Here is a 24,392-nt window from a genome sequence, read left to right on the forward strand (position 1 = left end):
AGGAAAGGGTTCTGTAGTGTGTAGGAGAGCTATGAGGGAAAGGGTTCTGTAGTGTGTAGGAGAGCTATGAGGAAAGGGTTCTGTAGTGTGTAGGTGAGCTACGAGGAAAGGGTTCTGTAGTGTGTAGGTGAGCTATGAGGAAAGGGTTCTGTAGTGTGTAGGAGAGCTATGAGGAAAGGGTTCTGTAGTGTGTAGGAGAGCTATGAGGAAAGGGTTCTGTAGTGTGTAGGTGAGCTATGAGGAAAGGGTTCTGTAGTGTGTAGGAGAGCTACGAGGAAAGGGTTCTGTAGTGTGTAGGTGAGCTACGAGGAAAGGGTTCTGTAGTGTGTAGGTGAGCTACGAGGAAAGGGTTCTGTAGTGTGTAGGAGAGCTACGAGGAAAGGGTTCTGTAGTGTGTAGGTGAGCTACGAGGAAAGGGTTCTGTAGTGTGTAGGTGAGCTACGAGGAAAGGGTTCTGTAGTGTGTAGGTGAGCTACGAGGAAAGGGTTCTGTAGTGTGTAGGTGAGCTACGAGGAAAGGGTTCTGTAGTGTGTAGGAGAGCTACGAGGAAAGGGTTCTGTAGTGTGTAGGAGAGCTACGAGGAAAGGGTTCTGTAGTGTGTAGGTGAGCTACGAGGAAAGGGTTCTGTAGTGTGTAGGTGAGCTATGAGGAAAGGGTTCTGTAGTGTGTAGGTGAGCTACGAGGAAAGGGTTCTGTAGTGTGTAGGTGAGCTATGAGGAAAGGGTTCTGTAGTGTGTAGGTGAGCTACGAGGAAAGGGTTCTGTAGTGTGTAGGTGAGCTACGAGGAAAGGGTTCTGTAGTGTGTAGGTGAGCTATGAGGAAAGGGTTCTGTAGTGTGTAGGTGAGCTACGAGGAAAGGGTTCTGTAGTGTGTAGGTGAGCTACGAGGAAAGGGTTCTGTAGTGTGTAGGTGAGCTATGAGGAAAGGGTTCTGTAGTGTGTAGGTATATACCCATCTCTTACCTGTGTAGGTGTGCGATGAGGAAGCGTAGAGTCTTGTAGTTTGCAGGCGGTAGCTGTCGTAACAGGTCTCTAATCTTAAAGATGACTCTATTGAGTTTGATACTGGGCTGGTCTCCTCCAGGCTGGCTGGTTCTCAGGGGAGGCTGCTCTCCCTCTACACCAGGCTGGGTGCCTCCTGGTAGGGGTTGTTCTCCCCCTGGCCGCCCCTGGTCCTGGAGGGCCCTGGCTACAGCCTTCTCTTCGATGATCACCCTCTGGCTCGCCTTGGCCAATCCGATGAAGTCATTATAGTAACGGTACAGGATCAACGGCTCTGGTAACTACAAAAGATATTGATCAATCAAGTAATCAATCAATCAAGTAATCAATCAATATCTTTGGGAAATGTGTTGTACATTATTACATTATAATGATCTAGTGGTGTAAAACAAGGATGCTCTTTATCCCCATTTGAATTTAGACTGTCCCACCTGTCTCAGGTAGAGTTTGAGCACGTTGCCGATGTCGTGGGGTGAGAGGTCAGAGAGCTCAACCAGGTCCTTGCCGTTCTCAAACGCCTGACACAGCTTCTCCACACGAGACTTCGCCCCGTTCACACGATAGATTCCCTGGACAAGAACACACAATATACCAGTTCCCCAAAGTCACAGCCATGTCAGATACTGTCAGGCACAGATACCATCACACACAGATACCCTGGCCAGATACCATCACACACAGATACCCTGGCCAGATACCATCCCACACACACATACCCTGACCAGATACCATCACACACACATACCCTGGCCAGATACCATCACACACACATATACCCTGGCCAGATACCATCACACACACACATACCCTGGCCAGACACCATCACACACACACATACCCTGGCCAGATACCATCACACACACACATACCCTGGCCAGATACCATCACACACACATATACCCTGGCCAGATACCATCACACACAGATACCCTGGCCAGATACAATCACACACACATATACCCTGGCCAGATACCATCACACACACACATACCATCACACACACACATACTCTGGCCAGATACCATCACACACACACATACCCTGGCCAGATACCATCACACACACACATACCCTGGCCAGATACCATCACACACACATATACCCTGGCCAGATAACAACACACACACAATTACCCTGGCCAGATACCATCACACACACACATACCCTGGCCAGATACCATCACACACACACATACCCTGGCCAGATACCATCACACACACATATAACCTGGCCAGATACCATCACACACATACATACCCTGGCCAGATACCATCACACACACATACCCTGGCCAGATACCATCACACAACACATTCCCTGGCCAGATACCATCACACACACACATACCCTGGCCTGATACCATCACACACACACACATACCCTGTCCAGATACCATCACACATATACCCTGGCCAGATACCATCACATATACCCTGGCCAGATACCATCACATATACCCTGGCCAGATACCATCACATATACCCTGGACAGATTAAATCACATACACCCTGGACAGATTAAATCACATACACCCTGCCCAGACACCATCACACATATACCCTGGACAGATTAAATCACATATACCCTGGACAGATACCATCACATATACCCTGGACAGATTAAATCACATACACCCTGGACAGATTAAATCACATACACCCTGCCCAGACACCATCACACATATACCCTGGACAGATTAAATCACATATACCCTGGCCAGATACCATCACATATACCCTGGACAGATTAAATCACATATACCCTGGACAGATTAAATCACATATACCCTGGCCAGATACCATCACATATACCCTGGACAGATTAAATCACATATACCCTGGACAGATTAAATCACATATACCCTGGCCAGATACCATCACATATACCCTGGACAGATTAAATCACATACACCCTGGACAGATTAAATCACATACACCCTGGACAGATACCATCACACATACCCTGGCCAGATACCATCATATATACCCTGGCCAGATTAAATCACACATACCCTGGCCAGATTAAATCACACACCCTGGCCAGATACCATCACATATACCCTGGCCAGATACCATCACATATACCCTGGACAGATACCATCACACATACCCTGGACAGATTAAATCACATATACCCTGGACAGATTAAATCACACATACCCTTGACAGATACCATCACACATACCCTGGCCAGATACCATCACAGATACCCTGGCCAGATACCATCACACATACCCTGGACAGATACCATCACACATACCCTGGCAAGATACCATCACACATACCCTGGCCAGATACCATCACACATACCCTGGACAGATACCATCACAGATACCCTGGACAGATACCATCACACATACCCTGGCCAGATACCATCACAGATACCCTGGCCAGATACCATCACAGATACCCTGGCCAGATACCATCACAGATACCCTGGACAGATACCATCACATATACCCTGGACAGATACCATCACATATACCCTGGACAGATACCATCACAGATACCCTGGCCAGATTAAATCACACATACCCTGGACAGATACCATCACACATACCCTGGCCAGATACCATCACAGATACCCTGGCCAGATACCATCACACATACCCTGGACAGATACCATCACACATACCCTGGACAGATACCATCACACATACCCTGGACAGATTAAATCACAGATACCCTGGCCAGATACCATCACAGATACCCTGGCCAGATACCATCACAGATACCCTGGCCAGATTAAATCACACATACCCTGGACAGATACCATCACACATACCCTGGCCAGATACCATCACACATACCCTGGACAGATTAATCACACATACCCTGGACAGATACCATCACACATACCCTGGCCAGATTAAATCACATATACCCTGGCCAGATACCATCACACATACCCTGGCCAGATACCATCACAGATACCCTGGACAGATTAAATCACACATACCCTGGCCAGATACCATCACAGATACCCTGGCCAGATCCAGATTCAGTTAGTGCTCTAACAGTGTTTTGTCATCCTGGGGATGGGTTCACATTTTAGTTGTTGAGCGAGCCTGATTCAAAATCAACAAAATGTTTGATGAGTTGATGAGTGGAATCGTTAGTGTATTGCTATGGCAACAACTAAAATGGGAACCCCTTTTATGGTCCCCGGGACCAGGATGAAGAAACCGCTGCTATTGCAGGTGCCCGTTATGTAGGAAGATGTCTTTAGCGATAGATAACTTCCCAACATTATTTTACCTCACATTTAGAAATCAAAGTTAGACTGCAGGCTGTTTTTTCTCTCTCTCTTGTTTCTAACCTTGGTTTACCTTGAGGTTGAGTGCTCTGCCCTCGATCTCAGAGGTACACTTCCTGATGATGAAGGGGATCCCATCTGGGCTGTTCTTCGCTGCCTGGATGAAGTCTATCCCAAACAGCTGTAGTCTTCCCTGCAGCCTCTTATGACCACACTGGATGGCCAGGGTCTCCAGACACTTCTTATGACAGGCCAGGGAGCACTGAGACAGACAGGGAGAGACATGGGAAAGGTGACAGGTACGAACCACACTTTGGAGCAATTATTTATATCTTCTACTTTGAGCCCCAGTAGCCCCCCCCCCCACCAGCAGCCCCAACAGCCCCCCCAACAGCCCTACCAGCAGCCCCCAGCCCCCCCAACAGCCCTACCAGCAGCCCCCAGCCCCACCAGCAGCCCCAAGCACCAACAGCTGCCCCCAGCCCCAACAGGAGCCCCCAGCCCTAACAGCCCCAACAGCAGTCCCCAGCCCCACCAGCAGCCCCCAGCCCCAACAGCAGCCTCCAGCCCCAACAGCAGCCTCCAGCCCCAACAGCAGCCCCCAGCCCTAACAGCCCCAACAGCAGCCCCAGCCCCAACAGCAGCCCCCAGTCCCACCAGCAGCCTCCAGCCCCAACAGCAGCCTCCAGCCCCCACAGCAGCCCCACCAGCAGCCCCCTGCCCCAACAGCAGCCCCTAATCCCACCAGCAGCCCCCAGCCCCAACAGCAGCCCCCAGCCCCACCAGCAGCCCCCAGCCCCACCAGCCCCAACAGCAGCCCCACCAGCCCCCCCGGCCCCAACAGCCCCCCCAGCCCCAACAGCAGCCCCCAGCCCCACCACCAGCCCCCAGCCCCCCCACCAGCCCCCAGCCCCCCCACCAGCCCCCAGCCCCAACAGCAGCCCCCAGCCCCACCAGCAGCCCCCAGCCCCACCACCAGCCCCCAGCCCCCACAGCAGCCCCCAGCCCCAACAGCCCCCCCAGCCCCAACAGCCCCCCCAGCAGCCCCAACAGCAGCCACCAGCCCCGCCAGCCCCAACAGCCCCCCCAGCCCCCAGCCCCCCAGGAGCTTGTGTGTGCTATCTGTTTATTTCTACCTCTTCACATTCTGCTCCGTGGAAAACCACCAGACTGTCACACTCCCTGCACTTAGACGGCGCTCTGAGTTTCCTCAGCTTGTGTGTCTGAGACGCCTTGGACATCTGGGCGTTACGAAACGGACCAGGGGAACCGTCTGCCTCGGTCACTATCTCACCCAGACCTGAGAGGGGAGGGAGAGCAGAGAGAGAGAGAGAGAGAGAGAGAGAGAGAGAGAGAGAGAGAAAAGAGAGCAGAGAAGAGAGAGAGAGAAGAGAGAGAGCAGAGAGAGAAGAGAGAGAGAGAGCAGAGAGAGCAGAGAGAGAGCAGAGAGAAGAGAGAGAGCAGAGAGAGAGAAGAGAGCAGAGAAGAGAGAGAGCAGAGAGCAGAGAAGAGAGAGAGCAGAGAGAGAAGAGAGAGAGCAGAGAGAGCAGAGAGAGAGAGAGAGCAGAGAGAGCAGAGAGAGAGCAGAGAGAGAGAGAGAAGAGAGAGAGCAGAGAGAGAAGAGAGCAGAGAAGAGAGAGAGAAGAGAGAGAGCAGAGAGCAGAGAAGAGAGAGAGCAGAGAGAGAAGAGAGAGAGAGAGAGAGCAGAGAGAGAGAGAAGAGAGCAGAGAAGAGAGAGAGAAGTGAGAGAGCAGAGAGAGAAGAGAGAGAAGAGAGAGAGAGAGGAGAGAGGAGAGAGAGGAGAGAGAGAGAGAGAGAGAGAGAGAGAGAGAGAGAGAGAGAGAGAGAGAGAGAGCAAAGAGAGAGAGAGCAAAGAGAGAGAGAGAGAGAGAGAGCAAAGAGAGAGAGGGAGAGCAAAGAGAGAGAGAGAGAGAGCAAAGAGAGAGAGAGAGAGCAAAGAGAGAGAGAGCAAAGAAAGAGAGAGAGCAAAGAAAGAGAGAGAGCAAAGAGAGAATAGAACTATCTGTAAACAAACGGGCCATATCACTTCTGCTAATCTTCACACAATAATGATATATATACACACACACACACACAAAGTATTACAACAACCTATATTGGTCTAATCAGATCCGTTCCTTAAACCAGAATATCCACAATAATAAAGCACAGAATTAGAGTTGTATTGAGTTGGTTAAAACCCGTGCGGAGCCCCTGACGCCTCGAACAGTTGATCAAAAAAACAAACACATTCTCCTGTGGAGAGAGAGGTCAGGCTAAAGACAGGAACTAGCTAGCTGGGGACGCAAGCCAAAACCAACACACCTCATCTCACTCGCTACAGCTGTGCACAGAGTAAAAAATTTGGTCTGAGGGTTACATGCAAGCAGACACACCAAAACAACTTCAGACCTTCTCTTTAGACTGACTGACTGACTGTCTGTCTGTCTGACTGTCTGTCTTACCGTTGTCTGAGTATGGTTGTCTCTCGTCCAGGTCGTCTGCTGAGGACATGGTGCCAGTGGAGGGGGTTCTGGGTAGTCTGCGTTTAAAGTCACCTGACAACAGGAAGTTTAAAAAAAAAACTTCCTCAAAACTCACATTAAACAATTAGCAACGTCATTGTATAGATCAGACCATTCTCTTTTCCTGTAGAATTGTTATTAGTAAATTGACAAACATACACATTTGCTATTACATGACAGATAACCATCAGATGTTTTAACAGCGTATATACACCTAGTATTATACTCAACAAACATGTCCACATTGACATGATTGTGGGCAAAACATATTGGCCAATGTGGAGCTGGATGAGCCAAGGCTGTTGGCCCCAAGGCCTTCACTTATCCTGAAATTAACCCACCCTTCACGATCAGCTGCCTGTTTACACTTCCAAAGTTTATCATATGTCACATGCACTTCAAAGTCATTTTTTGACTAACTTCCTTATTGGCAGTGTGCGAGATCAACTGTTTCCAAATGGAACCTCACAGTAGTGGTTACACCAAAATAACCTGTGACCTCAGAACTACAGGGATTTATCTGCAGAAAAAGAGATATATATATATATATATATATTCTGAGATAATTGGCCTTAAAGTTCCTCAACCCTCATCGGTTTATATGGTGTCAGCAATTGTCTTGCTGACACCATCTTATTAACTTGCGTTCTGTTTTTAACTTACACGCCAATTCATGTTATAAAACCATGACCAGAAAGATTCTAATGAGCCCCCGCCTCTACATTATGAAGTAGCTGGGCTTGGTATAGGCTGGCCCGTGTTCGGGGGGGCGCAGGCCTGTGTCGGGGGGCGCTGGCCCGTGTCGGGGACGCTGGCCCGTGTCGGGGGCGCTAGCCCGTGTCGGGGGGCGCTGGCCTGTGTCGGGGGGCGCTGGCCCGTGTCGGGGGGCGCTGGCCCTTGTCGGGGGGCGCAGGCCCGTGTCGGGGGCGCTGGCCCGTGTCGGGGGGCGCTGGCCCGTGTCGGGGGGCGTAGGCCCGTGTCGGGGGGCGCTGGCCCGTGTCGGGGGCGCAGGCCCGTGTTCGGGGGCGCTGGCCCGTGTCGGGGGCGCTGGCCCGTGTCGGGGGCGAAGGCCCGTGTCGGGGGCGCAGGCCCGTGTTCGGGGGCGCAGGCCCGTGTTCGGGGGTGCAGGCCCGTGTTCGGGGGCGCTGGCCCGTGTCGGGGGCGCTGGCCCGTGTCGGGGGCGAAGGCCCGTGTTCGGCTGGTGTGGGCTAGCCCCTGTCTACCCTGCCCACCAAATACCCACATGGGGCCAATGGGGTCATGTTAGTTGGGATAAATAATAATGAACCGTAGCACTGATGGGGCTACATGTTCCCATACCTGGGCTGGCAGTGGGGGCGTCCATGGATGGAGACTCACTGCTTCCTCTAGCGCTCTCTGTCTCACTAGACATTCCCTCGTCTTAACTACCTGATGCCCAGGCTCTCAACGGGAGGAGAGACCTCTACACCCAACGAGAGTGGAACAGGAACTGTAAGAGGAAAACCTACGTCTTTGTCACAACTAAAAAAGTTGTTGTAATCAAACATTTCCCACCAATGTGGCAAAAAATAGAGCTCCCATACTGCATTTTTTTTTAAATACACTTGTATTTAACCTTTATTTAACTAGGCAAGTTATTTACAAATGACGGGCCTACCCCGGGCGAATCCGGACGACTCTGGGCCAATTATGGGACTCCCAATCGCCGCATGTGATACAGCCTGGAATCGAACCAGGGACTGTAGTGACGCATCTAGTACTGAGATGCAGTACCTTTAGACCGCTGCGCCACTCGGGAGCCTAATACTTCTCAGATCCTCTAAGATCATAAGATCCTGTCTGTCTCTCTTGTCGTCTCCTACTAGCTCTGACTTTGCTGATAGCTACTTTAAAATGAGGAGAAATGTCTCACCTGGCTATTTTAAGATTAATCCACTAACTAAATCGCTTTGGGTAAAAGCGTCTGGGGGTTAGGTGATCATTTGAGATTGTTACCTGTTCATAACTCGATTGCCCAAACAGCCTAATCCATCTGACACCAGATCACATTGTCTATCCTCACCTGGTCTGGGCCAACTGGCTGCCATCATAGAGGCTAAACTGGGACATCTGGTATTGGTAAAAAAAGATATATAAAAGTAGCCTGGCTCCTAGAGATCTTCGGCTTCAGATCAGTTCAGTCAACTCTGTGACCCCAACAGGCGATTCAGCTTGTCCTAACACATATACATACACACAGGTGTACTCCACCACACTGCTGGTGTACTGTACTAATATACTATAGTGTACTATACTACTGGTGTACTGTACTAATATACTATACTACAGTGTCCTATACTACAGTGTACTGTATAAATATACTATACTACAGTGTACTATACTACAGTGTACTGTACTAATATACTATACTAGTGTACTATACTACTGGTGCACTGTACTAATATACTATACTACAGTGTACTATACTACAGTGTACTGTATAAATATACTATACTACAGTGTCCTATACTACTAGCATGGACTTGTAGATGACCTGGAGCCAATATACTATATACTATACTACAGTGTACCATACTACTGGCGTACTGTACTAATATACTATACTACTGTGTACCATACTACTGGCGTACTGTACTAATATACTATACTACTGTGTACTATACTACTGGTGTACTGTACTAATATTATTTATTTTTATTTATTTTATTTCACCTTTGTTTAACCAGGTAGGCTAGTTGAGAACACCTTTGTTTAACCAGGTAGGCTAGTTGAGAACACCTTTATTTAACCAGGTAGGCTAGTTGAGAACACCTTTATTTAACCAGGTAGGCTAGTTGAGAACACCTTTATTTAACCAGGTAGGCTAGTTGAGAACACCTTTATTTAACCAGGTAGGCTAGTTGAGAACACCTTTATTTAACCAGGTAGGCTAGTTGAGAACACCTTTATTTAACCAGGTAGGCTAGTTGAGAACAAGTTCTCATTTACAACTGCGACCTGGCCAAGATAAAGCATAGCAGTGTGAGCATACAACAAAGAGTTACACATGGAGTAAACAATTAACAAGTCAATAACACAGTAGAAAACAAAGGGGGAGTCTATATACAATGTGTGCAAAAGGCATGAGGAGGTAGGCAAATAATTACAATTTTGCAGATTAACACTGGAGTGATGAATGATCAGATGGTCATGTACAGGTAGAGATATTGGTGTGCAAAAGACCAGAAAAGTAAATAAATAAAAACAGTATGGGGAGGAGGTAGGTGAAAAAGGGTGGGCTATTTACCAATAGACTATGTACAGCTGCAGCGATCGGTTAGCTGCTCAGATAGTGATGTTTGAAGTTGGTGAGGGAGATAAAAGTCTCCAACTTCAGCGATTTTTGCAATTCGTTCCAGTCACAGGCAGCAGAGTACTGGAACGAAAGGCGGCCAAATGAGGTGTTGGCTTTAGGGATGATCAGTGAGATACACCTGCTGGAGCGCGTGCTACGGATGGGTGTTGCCATCGTGACCAGTGAGCTGAGATAAGGCGGAGCTTTACCTAGCATGGACTTGTAGATGACCTGGAGCCAATATACTATATACTATACTACAGTGTCCTATACTACTGGTGTACTGTACTAATATACTATACTACAGTGTACTATACTACTGGCGTACTGTACTAATATACTATACTACAGTGTCCTATACTACTGGTGTACTGTACTAATATACTATACTACAGTGTCCTATACTACTGGTGTACTGTACTAATATACTATACTACAGTGTACTATACTACTGGTGTACTGAACTACAAAACTATTATACTGTGCTGTGCTATACTGGTGCACTCCACACTGCCCTTTCCACCTGGACAAAAGGAACACCTATGTGAGAATGCTATTCATTGACTACAGCTCAGCGTTCAACACCATAGTGCCGTCAAAGTTCATCAGTAAGCTAAGGACTCTGGGACTAAACACATCCCTCTGCAACTGGATCCTGGACTTCCTGACGGGCCGCCCCCAGGTGGTAAGGGTAGGTATAACAACACATCTGCCACGCTGATCCTCAATACTGGGGCCCCTCAGGGGTGCATGCCTGTACTCCCTGTTCACCCACGACTTCGTGGCCAAGCACTACTCCAACACCATCATTAAGTTTGCTGACAACAACAATGGTAGGCGTGATCACCGACAACGATGAGACAGCCGATAGGGAGGTGGTCAGAGACCACACCTTTTCCCCCTCAGGAGACTGAAAAGATTTGGTATGGGTCCCCAGATTCTCAAAAAATTTCTACTTTTCTTTACAGCATTGTAATACTGCTGTACTACTGGTGCACTATACTGTGTTGTACTATATTGTACTACTGGTGTACTGTACTACTGGTGTACTATACTGTGTTGTACTATAGTGTACTACTGGTGTACTGATCTACTGGTGTACTATACTGTGTTGTACTATATTGTACTACTGGTGTACTATACTGTACTACTGGTGTACTATACTACTATACTGTGTTGTACTATATTGTACTCCTGGTGTACTATACTGTACTACTGGTGTACTATACTGTACTCCTGGTGTACTATACTACTATACAGTGTTGTACTATATTGTACTCCTGGTGTACTATACTGTACTCCTGATGTACTATATTGTACTCCTGGTGTACTATACTGTACTCCTGATGTACTATATTGTACTCCTGGTGTACTATACTGTACTACTGGTGTACTATATTGTACTCATGGTGTACTATATTGTACTCCTGGTGTACTATACTGTACTACTGGTGTACTATATTGTACTCCTGATGTACTATATTGTACTCCTGGTGTACTATACTACTATACTGTGTTGTACTATATTGTACTCATGGTGTACTATACTGTACTACTGGTATACTATATTGTACTCCTGGTGTACTATACTACTATACTGTGTTGTACTATATTGTACTCCTGTTTTACTATACTGTACTACTGGTATACTATATTGTACTCCTGGTGTACTATACTGTACTACTGGTGTACTATATTGTACTACTGGTGTACTATACTACTACACTGTGCTTTACTATACTACTCTACCTTGTATGCATGTCTGTGTACTTTCATGTCTGCCTGACTCTACCTTGTATGTCTGTGGCGCTGTTGGACCTCTTCCCAGGTCTCGACCCCAGGGGACTGTCCACCTCGTCCCCACTCAGGACGTCATCGGAGGTCAGGGACACCTGGGACAAGTTACCATGGGAACTCGTGCTGCCCAGCGAACGCTTGCTGAACAAAGCAAACCTGGAGGGAGACAGAGAGACAGTCAATATTTTTGAAAACTAACGCGAGGCGAAAGCTTAACTCCCATTTTTGAGACGATCCCATGCTTGAGACTTCCCTGGTTTACATGACAGCAGCAACAACACAGGGGATGAGGACTTCCCTGGTTTACATGACAGCAGCACCAACACGGGGGATGAGGACTTCCCTGGTTTACATGCCGACAGCAGCAACAACACAGGGGATGAGGACTTCCCTGGTTTACATGCTGACAACAACACAGGGATGAGGACTTCCCTGGTTTATATGACAGCAGCACCAACACAGGGGATGAGGACTTCCCTGGTTTATATGACAGCAGCACCAACACAGGGGATGAGGACTTCCCTGGTTTATATGACAGCAGCACCAACACAGGGGATGAGGACTTCCCTGGTTTATATGACAGCAGCACCAACACAGGGGATGAGGACTTCCCTGGTTTACATGCTGACAACAACACAGGGATGAGGACTTCCCTGGTTTATATGACAGCAGCACCAACACAGGGGATGAGGACTTCCCTGGTTTATATGACAGCAGCACCAACACAGGGGATGAGGACTTCCCTGGTTTATATGACAACAGCACCAACACAGGGGATGAGGACTTCCCTGGTTTATATGACAGCAGCACCAACACAGGGGATGAGGACTTCCCTGGTTTATATGACAGCAGCACCAACACAGGGGATGAGGACTTCCCTGGTTTATATGACAGCAGCACCAACACAGGGGATGAGGACTTCCCTGGTTTATATGACAACAGCACCAACACAGGGGATGAGGACTTCCCTGGTTTATATGACAGCAGCACCAACACAGGGGATGAGGACTCACAGTCAATAATGCTTTCTGAGTGACTCAAACATTTCCAACAAAATCCTCATGCCATGACAAAAAAAATCCTGAATTCATAATATTTTTGTATTATTTTTTTATTTGAGATTCTCCCTGACTCTTTCATTTCTGTGATTGATAGTTCTCAGATTATCTCATTTATAAATATATAGCTCCATTATTTTTTATGCATATGCATTTTAGTTGTTTAAGTTTACACTGAAAACCTTTTACCATCCCAATAATTAGTCCTGGGCGACCTGCCAAATACTTTTCAATGCAGAAAAAAAGTCCCATATGGGTCCTGGTCTAAAGTAGTGCACTATATAGAGAATAGGGTGTCTTAGGGCCCTGGTCTTAAGTAGTGCACTATATAGGGAATAGGGTGCCATTGGGTCCTGGTGTAAAGTAGTGCACTATGTAGGGAATAAGGTTCCATAGGGCTCTGGTCTAAAGTAGTGCAGTATATAGGGAATAGGGTGCCATTGGGTCCTGGTGTAAAGTAGTGCACTATGTAGGGAATAGGGTGCCAGTTGGATGATATAAGGAGGTGGTATTGACTTTACCGTCCGTCAACGGAGAAGGACTCCATGTGTATCTGATCTTTGGGTAGATTTCTGACAAACTCTGCGTATTTCTGTCCAGGCTCGTACATCTTCGCGTTTTCACACAGGGCCTGGTAGTGGCCGGGGAGAGGCACGGTCTGGGCCTGCTGCAGCTGGAGCCAGTTGACGGTCACCTGGAGGGAGGGGGATATACAGTTAGGGAGAGAACCCCAAACTCTGGTGCTCATGTTGTGTACGGTCCCTGATCCATCAATAACTATATCCTGTGGCCTTCTGTGTTGTTTTTGTCGCACTGCTTTGCTTCATCTTGGCCAGGACGCAGTTGTAAATGAGAACTTGTTCTCAACTGGCCTACCTGGTTAAATAAAGGTGATCTGACCTACCTGGTTAAATGAAGGTGAACTGCTCTACCTGGTTAAATAAAGGTGAAAATATATATATATATATTTTTTTTAAACTCACAGCTTTGAGTGTGAGGTCACACTGAGCCAGCAGTTCTCTGATCTGAGTGAGGATGTCTGTCTTGGTGCTGGCCAGCTCTGCCCTCCTGGCTCCTGCATCAGCTACACAGGATCTGTAGTGGTCCCTCGCATCCTCAGCCTGAGAGACAGGGAGGAGAGACAACATTAGAAAAGAAGGGGGTGGTGGGTCACCTCAAGGTTAGAGAAGCAGGAACTGGAAGGTTGTCGGTCACAGAGCTGACTGGGGGAACTATAGCGGGTGTGACCTTGCAAATGGGTCAGATTCACCTACTGCTGCTGGGCCCTTAATCAAGGAACTTAACATAACAGATTTTTCTAAATAAAGCATAGCCTATTGACTGCAGTTAATTGGAAATGATCAGGCCTTCTTCCATACCTTCTGTAGAGCCTCCTCCTCCAGTTTCCTCTTCTTGTCCAGCTGTCTGGGCTGTTCCTCCTGGGAGCGGCTGGCTGACGACTGGGCCTTCTGGTACTCGTCTGTCCTCTGGGTCTGGGCCCACTGGGCCTTACGCAGCGCCGCCTCGGACTCTTGCTGGACGGGAGAGGGGCGATACACACAGGTGAGTGAGGTAACACACACACACACTCGCACACACACAAACAGATGAGTGAAGTAACACACACACACACAGAGAGAAAGGCAGAGGGACAGAAGTCTCACAAACCATTTTCTTCTGTTCTCTCTGCCACTGCTCGTTGAGGTCTTTCCTCAGTTTGTCCAGCTCAGTCCTTCTGGACAACAGCGGCTACAGGACGCACAAAGAGGCACAACATAGAGGATTGTGTCCATTGCACTTCTTTCACAAATAATTATAAACCCAAATGAAAAATGTTGCCTTGTCAGAGGTCAGATCACCGTCGATCGCTACATTATTGAGTCTTGAAGGTTTGTTAGGCCTACCTGTAGAAATGTGTTCTAGAGCGTCAGTCCTACCTGTAGGAATGTGTTCTAGAGCGTCAGTCCTACCTGTAGGAATGTGTTCTAGAGCGTCAGTCCTACCTGTATGAATGTGTTCTAGAGCGTCAGTCCTACCTGTAGGAATGTGTTCTAGAGCGTCAGGCCTACCTGTAGGAATGTGTTCTAGAGCGTCAGTCCTACCTGTAGGAATGTTCTAGAGCGTCAGTCCTACCTGTAGGAATGTGTTCTAGAGCGTCAGTCCTACCTGTAGGAATGTGTTCTAGAGCGTCAGTCCTACCTGTAGGAATGTGTTCTAGAGCGTCAGTCCTACCTGTAGGAATGTGTTCTAGAGCGTCAGTCCTACCTGTACTAGTGTGTTCTAGAGCGTCAGTCCTACCTGTACTAGTGTGTTCTAGAGCGTCAGTCCTACCTGTACTAGTGTGTTCTAGAGCGTCAGTCCTACCTGTACTATTGTGTTCTAGAGCGTCAGTCCTACCCGTAGGAATGTGTTCTAGAGCGTCAGTCCTACCTGAATGAATTTGTTGGTCTGCAGGGCAGTGGCAGTCTGCAGGAGGAGTTGGCTGTACTCTGTGTCATTCTTAAACGTAGAGATATAGGTCTCCCTGAATGGCATGTAGTCCTGTGGGCCAGACAAACAGAAAAATATAATTAGTCACATTCTCTTCTCGTGTGTTCAAAAGAGAGACTGAACACACCGACTCCACGTTTCTCTGTTGCTCATTTAAGAAAAACGAGATTTCAGGGGATGTGGTTTGATGAGCCAGATACTGATGGGTTTTTCCCCCCATGAGACAAATTAGGAACCAAATGAGGGTCACTTCCTCAAAATAGTCAGGATCTCTAAGGTAACTCATGAAAATATTTCATTAATTTTGACAAGGTTTTTAGTCGAGCAATTTTACATCTAGCCAAGATGAAGTGAAGGTGAAATATTTCTCAAGAGACAAAATGTGCGACGTGTCGTCTTATTTAAACTATGTCCGATCCACTTCGTTGCTGGACCAGTCTGTCTCACCGTAGAGATAGAGAGCAATGACTGCAGCTGTTTATCCCGAGCTAGTGGGCATTGTTGAAAAAAAATCAAAACCCAACCCTCAAGTAAGTCATGACGAACTCACTTCATGAACCAAAATGAATCAAATTTAACATTTTTGTAGTAAATGTTGACATATCGATGCACATGTGCATATCGATGCACATTTTCTATCAGTGAAGTTGTTCATTGACATCAGTTGCACTTTAAGTTTAAGAGGAGGAGGGTAAGCTATGTTTTAGTCTGTTTAGCTGCAGTTTTCAAGCATAGATACACTGAGTGTACAAAACATTAGGAACACCTGCTCTTTCCATGACAGACCACACCAGGTGAATGTAGGTTAAATCCACTTCAAATCAGTGTTTATGAAGGGGAGGAGACGGGTTAGAGAAGGCTTTTTAAGCTTTGAGATAATTGGGACATGTATTGTGTATGTGTGCCATTCAGAGGGTGAATGACAAAATGTTGAAGTGCCTTTAAACAGGGTATGGTGGTAGGTGCCAGGTGCACTGGTTTGAAGAAAAAAGAAAATAAACAGTCAACTTGACACAACTGTGGGAAGCATTGGAGTCAACATGGACCAGCATCCCTGTGGAACGCTTTGGACACCTTGTAGAGTCCATGTCCTGACGAATTGAGGCTGTTCTGAGAGGGGGGGGGGGGGGGGGGGGGTGCAATTCAATGCTTGGAAGGTGTTCCTAATGTTTTGTACACCCAGCGTTTATCCGTGGTCTGTGCTTGTGTTCAATTATTCTAAAACATATTACCTGTTGACTCGCAAGCATCTTTGCAGATTCTGCCATTTTGGCACAGCTCTTGGCACATTCGATGTCTGGGGGGGAGAGATATAGCAGATAAGTCAGTGGATGTGTTGTTGACAGGCTTCACAAATTTGTAAGCATGTCCATCCACTAAAATGTAGCGTTAAGATTTCCCTTCACTGGAACTAAGGGGCCCAAACCATGAAAAACAGCCCCAGACCATTATTCCTCCTCCACCAAACTTTACAGTTGGCACTATGCATTCGGGCAGGCAGTGTTCTGACATCCGCCAAACCAAGATTCTTCCATCGAACTGCCAGATGGTGAAGCGTGATTCATCACTCCAGAAAATATGTTTACAGAGTCCAATGGTGGTGAGCTTTACACCACTCCAGCCAACACTGGGCATTGTGCATGGTGATCTTAGGCTTGTGTGCGGCTGCTCTGCCACGGAGACCCATTTCATGAAGCTCCTGACGAACAGTTATTTTGCTGACGTTGCTTCCAGAGGCAGTTTGGAACTCAGTAGTGAGTGTTGCAAACAAGGACAGACGATTTTTATGCGCTTCAGCACTCAACGGTCCCGTTCTGTGAGCTTTTGTGGCCTACCACTTCGCAGCTGAGCCGTTGTTGCTCCTAGACGTTTCCACTACACAATGATAGCACTTACAGTTGACCGGGGCAGATCTAGCAGGGCAGACATTTGACGAACTGACTTGTTGGAAAGGTGGCATCCTATGACGATGCCACGTTAAAAGTCACTGAGCTCTTCAATAAAGGCCATTCTACTGCCAATTTTTGTCTATGGAGATCGCATGGCTGTGCGCTCAATTTTATACACCAGTCAGCAACAGGTGTGGCTGAATTAGCCGAATCCACTAATTTGAAGGCGTGTCCACATACTTTTGTATATATAGTGTATGTCCACTAACATGGATGTCTAGCTCAGTTTAAGCAGTTCTGCTTAAGGAAGACTGGGCCAAAATTCCTCCACAGTGACGTGAGAGACTGATCAACAACTACAGGAAGTGGTTGTTTGGAGTCATTGCAGCTACAGTAAATTCCTCCACAGTAACGTGAGAGACTGATCAACAACTACTGGAAGTGTTTGGTTGGAGTCATTGCAGCTAAAGGTGGACTGATCAACTACAGGAAGTGACTACAGGAGTCATTGCTGCTAAAAGGTGGACTGATCAACTACATACAGGAAGTGGTTGGTTGGAGTCATTGCTGCTAAAAGGTGGACTGATCAACTACAGGAAGTGGTTGGTTGGAGTCTTTGCAGCCAAAGGTGGACTGATCAACTACAGGAAGTGGTTGGTTGGAGTCTTTGCAGCTAATAGGTGGACTGATCAACTACAGGAAGTGGTTGTTTGGAGTCATTGCAGCTAAAGGTGGACTGATCAACTATAGGAAGTGGTTGGTTGGAGTCATTGCTGCTAAAAGGTGGACTGATCAACTACAGGAAGTGGTTGGTTGGAGTCATTGCTGCTAAAGGTGGACTGATCAACTATAGGAAGTGGTTGGTTGGAGTCATTGCTGCTAAAAGGTGGACTGATCAACTACAGGAAGTGGTTGGTTGGAGTCATTGCAGCTAAAAGGTGGACTGATCAACTACAGGAAGTGGTTGGTTGGAGTCATTGCTGCTAAAGGTGGCCTGATCAACTACAGGAAGTGGTTGGTTGGAGTCATTGCTGCTAAAAGGTGGACTGATCAACTACAGGAAGTGGTTGGTTGGAGTCATTGCAGCTAAAAGGTGGACTGATCAACTACAGGAAGTGGTTGGTTGGAGTCATTGCTGCTAAAAGGTGGACTGATCAACTACTGGAAGTGGTTGGTTGGAGTCTTTGCAGCTAAAAGGTGGCACAACCAGTGTAAAGGGGACAATAATGTTTTCCACACCAGGGGAATTGGGTGTTACTCATAACTTGTTAATTAAAAGAATGAAATGAGTATCAGCATTTTGATTCCATTTATTTAATTAGTAGGTTTTGACTGAAGATCTGAGGTAAATACTGATATGAGTTGGGCTTGGGCTATTTTCTAGCCAGGTGTGTATGTGTGAGCCGTGTATGTGTGTGTAGGTCATGCGTGTGTGCATGCTTGCAGGTGAATGCATGTGTCTAACTAACCCAGTCCCAGGCGTTTGTCGACCCAGGCCAGCAGATCTTTGGTGTACTTAGACCAGGCCTTGGCATAGAGCAGAGCCGACTCCACCCCGCTGTCGTTCTTCTGCAGCGTCAGGTCAACATCCTCCTCCTCCTCCTCCTCAGACAGCACCACCTCTGGGCCTGAATATGTAGTACAAGAGGAGCATCTATCATACAGTATCTACTGTTGTGGTGGGGGGGTTCCTAACCACATTGGGGGGGATAAAGGGGGGGGGGGGGTTCCTAACCACATTGGGGGGATAAGGGGGGGGGGGGGGGGTTCCTAACCACATTGGGGGGGGAAATGGGGGGGGGGGTTCCAAACCACATTGGGGGGGGGAAATGGGGGGGGGTTCCAAACCACATTGGGGGGGATAAGGGGGGGGTTCCAAACCACATTGGGGGGATAAGGGGGGGGGGGTTCCTAACCACATTGGGGGGGATAAGGGGGGGGGTTCCTAACCACATTGGGGGGATAAGGGGGGGTTCCTAACCACATTGGGGGGGGATAAGGGGGGGGGGGGGGTTCCTAACCACATTGGGGGGGATAAGGGGGGGGGGGGTTCCTAACCACATTGGGGGGGGATAATGGGGGGGGGTTCCAAACCACATTGGGGGGGATAATGGGGGGGGGGGTTCCAAACCATATTGGGGGGGATAAGGGGGGGGGATAATGGGGGGGGGGGGTTCCAAACCACATTGGGGGGGATAATGGGGGGGGGTTCCAAACCACATTGGGGGGGATAATGGGGGGGGGGGGTTCCAAACCACATTGGGGGGATAAGGGGGGATAAGGGGGGGGGTTCCTAACCACATTGGGGGGGATAAGGGGGGGGGGGGGTTCCTAACCACATTGGGGGGGGCTGATGGGGGGGGTTCCAAACCACATTGGGGGGGATAATGGGGGGGGGGGGTTCCAAACCACATTGGGGGGGATAAGGGGGGGGGTTCCCTAACCACATTGGGGGGATAATGGGGGGGGGTTCCAAACCACATTGGGGGGGGATAATGGGGGGGGGGTTCCAAACCACATTGGGGGGGGATAAGGGGGGGGGGTCCCTAACCACATTGGGGGGGATAAGGGGGGGGGGGGTTCCTAACCACATTGGGGGGGGATAAGGGGGGGGGGGTTCCTAACCACATTGGGGGGATAAGGGGGGGTCCTAACCACATTGGGGGGGGATAAGGGGGGGGGGGGTTCCTAACCACATTGGGGGGGGGGGGTCCTAACCACATTGGGGGGGGATAAGGGGGGGGGGGGGGTTCCTAACCACATTGGGGGAGATTAGGGGGGGGGGGCTGACAAGGTGCAAATCTGTCGTTCTGAACAAGCAGTTAACCCACAGTTCCTAGGCAGTCATTGAAAATAAGAGTTTGTTCTTAACTGACTTGCCTAAGCTAAGAGAAATGTTGCAGTCTTAAAGCTCATTTCAGCAATGTCTTTGCCTGACTAATGTTCAGAGCGGAACATTCTTTAAATAAATACTGAAACCAACGTTGTTATTCTTTACGGAAGCAATTTTACTTCTTAATGTCGGCAATTTCTGTGATTAGGCTACGTTTCTGTAGATGCATTTGTACTAAAACCATTATTTGGTCAACAACAACATTAACCTGCAATGAAAGTATCTGCCCTGCTGCCGTTTCGCTCCCACTCCCCCCTTTTACACACAAAGTGAAGGGAGAGATGCATTCTGATAAGAGCATTACTGACAGTCGAGCAACATTACAAAATGTAATTGTGGGAAAGACAACGTTTTTAAAAACTACAGTTTCTGTTTATATATTTTTTTAAATAGGAGGTTCTCAGCTTTATTTCAGTATTCTAATTATTTTATAATACTGTTAATATTAATTATTTTCTGTTAATATAGAGGAAATAACACCACTTTACAAACAGAGAAAGTCATTGAGACGATCCGGCAGAGGAATGGACGCAAAAAAGTTATTGTTAGATGAATTGCATGGATACCTATTGCATGGATACATAGCAACAATATATTTAAAAGTTTGCAAACTAGCTAATGTGTTTTGAGTTCCCACTTCCTCGGGTGGTAAACGAGCTAATGTGTTTTGAGTTCTCACTTCCTCGGGTGGTAAACGAGCTAATGTGTTTTGAGTTCTCACTTCCTCGGGTGGTAAACGAGCTAATGTGTTTTGAGTTCTCACTTCCTCGGGTGGTAAACGAGCTAATGTGTTTTGAGTTCTCACTTCCTCGGGTGGTAAACGAGCTAATGTGTTTTGAGTTCTCACTTCCTCGGGTGGTAAATGGTGTTGCATATAACTAGGACAACAACAAAACAACATGCAAAAATAATCTCTAAAGAGACAAAAATACATCTGATTATTCTGGATCTCTACTGTTGACATCAAAATATCCACCATGCATTCCCTGAACATGTAAGAGGAGATAGACAACATGGTTCATGTCTTACTTGGCACTAGAAACATTTAGTCTAGAGCCCTGTCACTAACGGAAAGTAACTGTACATTAAACAATATTATTGTTGCATTTATCTTATCAAGCAAAAATGGGTCAATGTTTGTCCAGATCACCTAGCTCTACTAACGATGTGTTACTTTGCTCAAACAAAATTAATACTGCTAAATTAAATTGTTTTGGGATTTTTTTTTAATTCACCCTGATGGTCTAGCTTTTATTTTGGAATTTTTCACATTTTGTTACAGAACAGCCTTATTCTAAAATTCAAATCCCCCCCCCCCCTCCCTCAATCTACACACAATACCCCATAATGACAAAGCATAAACAAATACCAGATTTACATAAGTATTCAGACGCTTTACTATGAGACTTGAAGTTGAGCTCAGGTGCATCCTATTTCCACTGATCATCCTTGAGATGTTTCTACATCTTGGAGTCCACCTGTGGTAAATTCAATTGATTGGACATGATTTGGTTAGACACACACCTGTCTATATAAGGTCCCATAGTTGACACTGCCTGTCAGAACAAAAACCAAGCCATGAGGTCTGAAGAATTGTCCATAGAGCTCTGAGACAGGATTGTGTCGAGGCACAGATCTGGGGAAGGGTACCAAAACATTTCTGCAGCATTGAAGGTCCCCAAGAACACAGTGGCCTCCATAATTTTTTAATGGAAGTTTGGAACCACCAAGACTCTTCCTAGAGTTGGCCACCCGGCCAAATTGAGCAATTGGGGGAGGAAGGGCCTTGGTCAGGGAGGTGACCAAGAACCCGATGGTTACTCTGACAGAGCTCCAGAGTCTGTGGAGATGAGAGAACCTTTCAGAAGGACAACCATCTCTGCAGCACCACCAATCAGGCCTTTATGGTTGAGTGGCCAGGCGGAAGCCACTCCTTAGTAAAAAGGCACATGACAGCCCGCTTAGAGTTTGCCAAAAGGCACCTAAAGGACTCTTAGACCATGAGAAACAAGATTCTCTGGTCTAATGAAACCAACATTCAACTCTTGGTCTGAATGCCAAGCATCACGTCTGGAGGAAACCTGGTACCATCCCTACGGTGAATCATGGTGGCAGCTGTGGGGATGTTTTTCAGTGCCAGGCTTAGTACAGGGCTCCCGTGTGGTCTAAGGCACTGCATCTCAGTGCAAGAGGCATCACTACAGTCCCTGGTTCGAATCCAGGCTGTATCTCATCTGGCCGTGATTGGGAGACCCATAGATAGACGCAAGATTGGCCCAAGCTTGTCCAAGTTTGGCTGGGGTAGGCCGTCATTGTAAATAAGAATTTGTTCTTAACTGACTTACCTAGTTAAATAAAGGTTCAAGGTTAAATAAACACTTTTGTCAGGATCAAGGGAAAGGTAAAGTACAGAAAGATCCTTGATGAAATCCTGAGCGCACTGGAGCAGGTTCTCAGACTGGGGCGAATGTTCACCTTCCAACAGGACAACGACCCTAAGCACACAGCCAAGACAAGTCTCTAAATGTCCTTGAGTGGCCCAGCCAGAGCCTGGACTTAAACCTGAATGAACATCTCTGGAGAGACCTGAAAATAACTGCAGCAACGCTCCCCATCCAACCTGAAAGAGCTTCAGAGGATCTGCAGAGAAGAAATGGGAGAAATGGGAGCTTGTAGCATCATACCCAAGAAGACTTGAGACTGTAATCGCTGCCAAAGGTGATTCAAAAAAGTACTGAGTAAAGGATCTGAATACTATTATAAATATGATTTTTTTTTAAATTTATTTATATAAAACTGTTTTTACTGTGTCATTATGGGTTATTGACCATGGTTACTGCTCGAAACCTTAGAAAAACCTTGACATGGTGCAGGCTCAGTGAGCACAGCCTTGCCATTGAGAAGGGTAGACACAGGAAAACCTGGCTCCCTGTAGAGGAAAGGCTGTGCAACCACTGCAACACAGCAGAACCTGGCTCCCTGTAGAGGAAAGGCTGTGCAACCACTGCAACACAGCAGAACCTGGCTCCCTGTAGAGGAAAGGCTGTGCAACCACTGCACCACAGCAGAACCTGGCTCCCTGTAGAGGAAAGGCTGTGCAACCACTGCAACACAGCAGAACCTGGCTCCCTGTAGAGGAAAGGCTGTGCAACCACTGCAACACAGCAGAACCTGAGACGGAGCTGCATTTCCTGACTAAATGTGAAAGAAATAAAACAACTAGAGAGTGTCATTTCCCCAAATGTGAAACCCTCATTCAAGGTTTCAAAGACCTCTTGATGAGAATAGACTTCCCATCCTGTTGGGGGAAGACGCAGAGAGCTGTGGGTTGGCAGCGCACTACATTGCTGCCTGGCATAAGATGAGGAACAGTGTCTGACAGACCAATCAACCTGCACATGTCCTATACGCTTATTGTTCAATGTATGGCTATTTTGACCCTTGGTTATTGTTGATTATGTTAATATTGTAAATCTCCAAAGAAAGCTTTGGCAATATGTACATTGTTTTGTCCAATAAAGCAAACAGAGCGAGCGAGAGAGAGAAGGCTGTGCAACCATTGAGACAGAGCTGCATTTCCTTACAAAATGTCAAACGTGCCAAATTTGAGGAAATGACACTCAAGGTTCTGATGAGGTTAGGCTACCCATCCTGTTGGGGGAAGACGCAGAGAGCTGTGGGTTGGCAGCGCACTACATTGCTGCCTGCCATAAGATGAGGGACAGTGTCTGACAGACCAATCAACCTGCACTTGTCTTATATGCTTATTGTTATTGTTCAATGTTTGGTTATTTTGACCCTTGGTTACTGTTGTCAACGGGACAACAGTAACAGTTTCGATTCTTATTATTTTAATATTGTAAATATCCATAGTGGCAATATGTACATTGTTATGTCATGCCAATAAAGCAAATGAGATAAACACTGTGTGTAAAAAGAAGAAGAAGTGATGAACAACTCTATTCAATCAGAATAGAAAAAAAAGCTAACTTTAAGTTGACTCTCGCTAGCTACACAACAAAAACCTAGCCAGCAGGCTATCAAGCTAGCCAGAAAGGTTTAGCTAGAACAGACCTTGCGAGGGGAGTTAATACAACGACATCAAACAACCAAACTGAGTGAGTCAACCACAAAGGAGCACGGACTCTAACTTTAAACATGTTTTTTT

At 47.2% G+C, this 24,392-nt stretch overlaps 1 protein-coding gene across 4 annotated transcripts in view; it reads right to left on the reverse strand.

Annotated features, from left to right (window-relative positions):
- The window catches only part of LOC109882480 (rho GTPase-activating protein 29), a 71,835-nt gene that overhangs the window by 14,573 nt on the left and 32,870 nt on the right, over positions 1 to 24,392 (reverse strand). For all 4 annotated transcript variants that reach the window (XM_031806671.1, XM_031806672.1, XM_031806674.1 and 1 more), the window contains 13 exons: positions 18,801 to 18,959; positions 16,675 to 16,739; positions 15,383 to 15,493; positions 14,621 to 14,701; positions 14,332 to 14,487; positions 13,936 to 14,073; positions 13,474 to 13,646; positions 11,890 to 12,050; positions 6,722 to 6,814; positions 5,393 to 5,556; positions 4,330 to 4,518; positions 1,433 to 1,570; positions 963 to 1,282 (listed from right to left, as the gene is read on the reverse strand). In XM_031806671.1, coding sequence (XP_031662531.1) covers positions 963 to 1,282; positions 1,433 to 1,570; positions 4,330 to 4,518; positions 5,393 to 5,556; positions 6,722 to 6,814; positions 11,890 to 12,050; positions 13,474 to 13,646; positions 13,936 to 14,073; positions 14,332 to 14,487; positions 14,621 to 14,701; positions 15,383 to 15,493; positions 16,675 to 16,739; positions 18,801 to 18,959 — 1,948 coding nt within the window. The remainder of the gene's footprint in view (positions 1 to 962; positions 1,283 to 1,432; positions 1,571 to 4,329; positions 4,519 to 5,392; positions 5,557 to 6,721; positions 6,815 to 11,889; positions 12,051 to 13,473; positions 13,647 to 13,935; positions 14,074 to 14,331; positions 14,488 to 14,620; positions 14,702 to 15,382; positions 15,494 to 16,674; positions 16,740 to 18,800; positions 18,960 to 24,392) is intronic.

This window comes from Oncorhynchus kisutch, linkage group LG27, assembly GCF_002021735.2.
Source record: "Oncorhynchus kisutch isolate 150728-3 linkage group LG27, Okis_V2, whole genome shotgun sequence".
Classification (NCBI taxonomy): domain Eukaryota; kingdom Metazoa; phylum Chordata; class Actinopteri; order Salmoniformes; family Salmonidae; genus Oncorhynchus; species Oncorhynchus kisutch.